Genomic DNA, 3704 nt, shown 5'->3' with positions numbered 1-3704 from the left:
ATCTCCATCTGTTGCAAAAGATGTTCTTTGACGAACTACATTTGCCTGTGGATATAAGTATTTAGATTACAGTTAGAAGTTATATTGCTTTGGGAAAGTGGCAGTCGTAGGTTCTCCCCTAGGGTCTATGCCCTCTGGTTCTGTGTGGTGATGGCGGTTACTGCAAACTCCTGTTCTTCCTCTTAAGTATACCCTAAAATAGATTACCTGAATAACAAATTTCAGAGAAGTCTTTCTGATCCATTAATAGTAAATTTGTTCAAAGAAGAAATTATTGGGGATGAGATGTTCTTCAAAGCTGACTGACTCAAGAAAACTAGAGCAATTAAGGCAAGAGAAATGTGTGTGTTGCCCAGTTAAGCCAAGGGAAGTATGGGTTTGACCCTGAAGCTTGAATTTTCAGCTATTTACCCCCCTCCTCCTAAGAACAGCTTTTCGATGGGTAGAAGCTGGTAAACAGTACACTTCCAAAGAGTGAAAACTCTCAACTAAAAGACAGTTCACAAAACTCAGGATCATCAGGAACTAGTGCCAAAGCATTTAAGGAAAACTGAAAATAGAATAGATGATGGTTACAAAGAGGGTTTAGCATGCAAACAGTGTGTATTTAAAAGGAGTGATGCCATCTATAATGCCCAAACTCGGGAATCTAAGACAGGTTAATGGTCAAGGACAGTCTGAGCTATTTGTGGATCCTGTTCCTCACCCCACCCCCCAAATAGAGCTGAAAACAACAAAACAGCTACGTCTTAAACAGTAAATGTAGCCCATTACAATTGAAAGAAAAAGGGAGAAGAAAGTAGCTGTGGGTGGTATAGAGAGACCCTGAAGTATTCTGGAGCATAAAAATAAATGACAGGCTTGTAGAACTCCGCTGGAACCTGGAACCAAAAGCAAAGGCTGAGCCTCCATCAGGCCCTGAAGTGCCTGAAGCTTGCTTTGCAATGACTAAGGAAGGGTGAGACACATCTGATTCTGCGCGCTGGGAAGCGTCCAGCTGTTGGCCAGCGTGCTAGGTGATGGATGTGGATGAGCAATTCCCTTCAACAACTCACTTACTGCCAACGACAAAAACACTGGAAGCACATCCAAAACCTCCTTGGCAATAAAAACTACAAGGAAACGGTCCCTCTGTCCACCTCCCTCACCAGAGAGGTGACCCTGTTCCTGGCAACTCCCTCCACAGAAGGACCACAGAGGACCTCCTCTTTCCTCCAGCATCCTTTTCTTGGCCTCCAAGGTTTGGGGATGGGGCTCTTTTTTCCTCCTTTAGTCCTTCCTTCGTTCTTCTTTCCTTTAATAATAACAATAATTATAATAATGATGATGATGACATTAATTATAATAAAGCAAGAAGGAAAAACCTCACAGATCCCCTTTGGCTCCTGATACTCCACTGGAAAGCCTTCCCAGGCGAGCTGCAGTGGGGCTAAGGCAGCCGCCACCTGGCACCTGGGATTCATTGCTACTTTACATCCGCCCAGAGGTGAGAGGGGCCGCAGAGAAAGACACGCACAAAAGCTGGTGTGACAGGTTCTCGGTTTGAGCCTTTCTTCACAAAATACTCATCACTTCAGTAGTGCGCAGTGACTTCCGCCGGGCCCTTGGAGTTGGAGAAGCGGCAAAGCAGGCTGGCTTGCTCCTAGCCTCCCCCACCTCCCTATCCGAGCGGGCGCACCGCTGTTCGGTGGCCAGCAGGGGCCGCTGTTCGCTCGGAGCAACCTCCGGCCGCCGCCGCCGCGGCCCGCGCCTCCCACTGCCCTGCTGGCCCAACCCGCCAAGTTCCAACAGCCCCCAGTCGAGCGAGCGCCGGGAACGAGCACCACCCGGGCAGCGCACGCCGCACAAAGCCAGCTGGCGGCACATTGGAGCGGCTCCGGAGAAACTCACGGCCCGGGCACTTTGGAAAGGAGACCGCGAGGAGCCGCGCACCAGAGGAACGCTGAGCCCGGCACCTGTTCCTCAGCGCCACCGCCGTCCCCACCCCTCGGATCCTCACCTTCCAGGCGCCCGCGGACTCCCGGGATGAATTCGGTGCTGGGCAACCAGACCGACGTGGCGGGCCTGTTTCTGGCCAACAGCAGCGAGGCGCTGGAGCGCGTGGTGCGCTGCTGCACCCAGGCGTCGGTGGTGACAGACGACGGCTTCGCCGAGGGCGGCCCGGACGAGCGCAGCCTGTACATCATGCGCGTGGTGCAGATCGCCGTCATGTGCGTGCTCTCGCTCACCGTGGTCTTTGGCATCTTCTTCCTCGGCTGCAACCTGCTCATCAAGTCCGAGGGCATGATCAACTTCCTGGTGAAGGACCGGAGGCCGTCGAAAGAGGTCGAGTCAGTGGTCGTGGGGCCCTACTAAGTGACCCTCGGATCCCCGCGGCGGGCGCCCGGGAGTCTACACTACTTCGCCAGCCCCTGTGCGCCCCTCACCATCACCAACCGGGCGAAACAGACCTGTTGGAGTCAGTTCTTTCTCTCGACTTCTGCCTTTCGGGAATAAACGACCCATTTCTGCCCGCCAGTGAAGGTCCTGAGCTAGACTGCAGAGGAGCGCCCAGACTGTGGGACTCAGCAGCAGGTGGTAAAAGAGGGCAATTAGGGCGCACAACTTGTGGAGCTGCTGCGTACATGGGATGCGGGGAGACGGACCCGGCCAGGGCCTTTTCCACCTGCAGGTGGGCCGAGCAATGGGGGACAACTGGCGAGGGCGGGCAGGGGGGAGATCCAGCGGCCACCGGTAGCCGGGTGACCGGAAAAGTGACCTGTTTATACACCATGCTGCAGACCTAATGAGGACACAGATGCATGTGCAGATTCGCGCCCTGGTGGGGAGAGTGGATACCTTTAATAGATTGTAACGCGTCTTTTTAAGGGATTTTGTGTTAATTTGCTTGAATACAGATATTTGTTAAGTCTTTTCAGCCCTAAGTGGTCTGTTTGCCTGCCTGCCGGTTAGAGATTTTGTCATCCTGGGAGAAGGGGTGGGGGGAGGGAGAGCCTGAGAATGTGAATGGGGTAAGTTCTTTATTTTAGTGCATTTCTAACTGGCTCTTTTTTGGCGGGGGGGGCGGGGGGGGGAGTCTAGAGCTCCAGCTAAGCTGGGACAAAGACCCATAGTAGAATTCCTAGCTCGTGTCTGCTCGGTTTACGCCACGAAAGTGCTCTTGATATCAGTGACACCGTTTTGACTTTTTCCCCCTTATTTAACATTTCCTGAATAAATGCAATATTTAAGTGATTTGTTTCTGGCCTCCTGGTGGTCATTCTGCGTTCCTGGCCAAGGGAGAGAATGGCAGTGCTGAGTCTGGGTCCCAGCCTGGGTATTTCACTTTGTGGAGCAGAACAGTGATTCCACTCAGATCAGAGGCTGGGAGGAAGGGTGGGGCAGAGAGGACAGGGACCAGTGAGACAGCCAAGCCCCAGGCAGAGAAACCTTCTGAAGCAGCAGCCTTTGTTTTCTGGCATATTTACTACTTTAAATTTCATTTAGTCTCCTCTGTCAGGTAAGTGGCTACAAGGACAGGAGGGCCCCGAGGGAAGATTACACTTACAGGCCCAGCTCCTCCAGGAACTCTAGGTTACCTCACTAATGAAAGGAGCAGAAGGCCATGCCAAGCCTTCAGGGAGGGCTTTTCTCCCCCACCAACGTCAGCAGACAGTGCAGGGATGCTGCCCAGAAAAAGAAAATTACAGATTACGAGGAAAAGT

At 52.5% G+C, this 3704-nt stretch overlaps 1 protein-coding gene across 1 annotated transcript; it reads left to right on the top strand.

The window, feature by feature from the left end:
* The first annotated feature begins 1775 nt into the window (after positions 1–1775).
* Positions 1776–3234, top strand: Rprm (reprimo, TP53 dependent G2 arrest mediator homolog). Its single transcript, XM_017798093.1, has one exon. It carries the CDS (start codon positions 2026–2028, stop codon positions 2353–2355), a length of 330 nt encoding a protein of 109 aa, XP_017653582.1. The 5' UTR covers positions 1776–2025; the 3' UTR covers positions 2356–3234.
* Positions 3235–3704: the final 470 nt, after the last annotated feature.

Source organism: Nannospalax galili, unplaced genomic scaffold (assembly GCF_000622305.1).
Source record: "Nannospalax galili isolate Female #2095 unplaced genomic scaffold, S.galili_v1.0 scaffold376, whole genome shotgun sequence".
Lineage (NCBI taxonomy): Eukaryota > Metazoa > Chordata > Mammalia > Rodentia > Spalacidae > Nannospalax > Nannospalax galili.
This window is presented reverse-complemented; position numbering and strand designations above follow the sequence as displayed.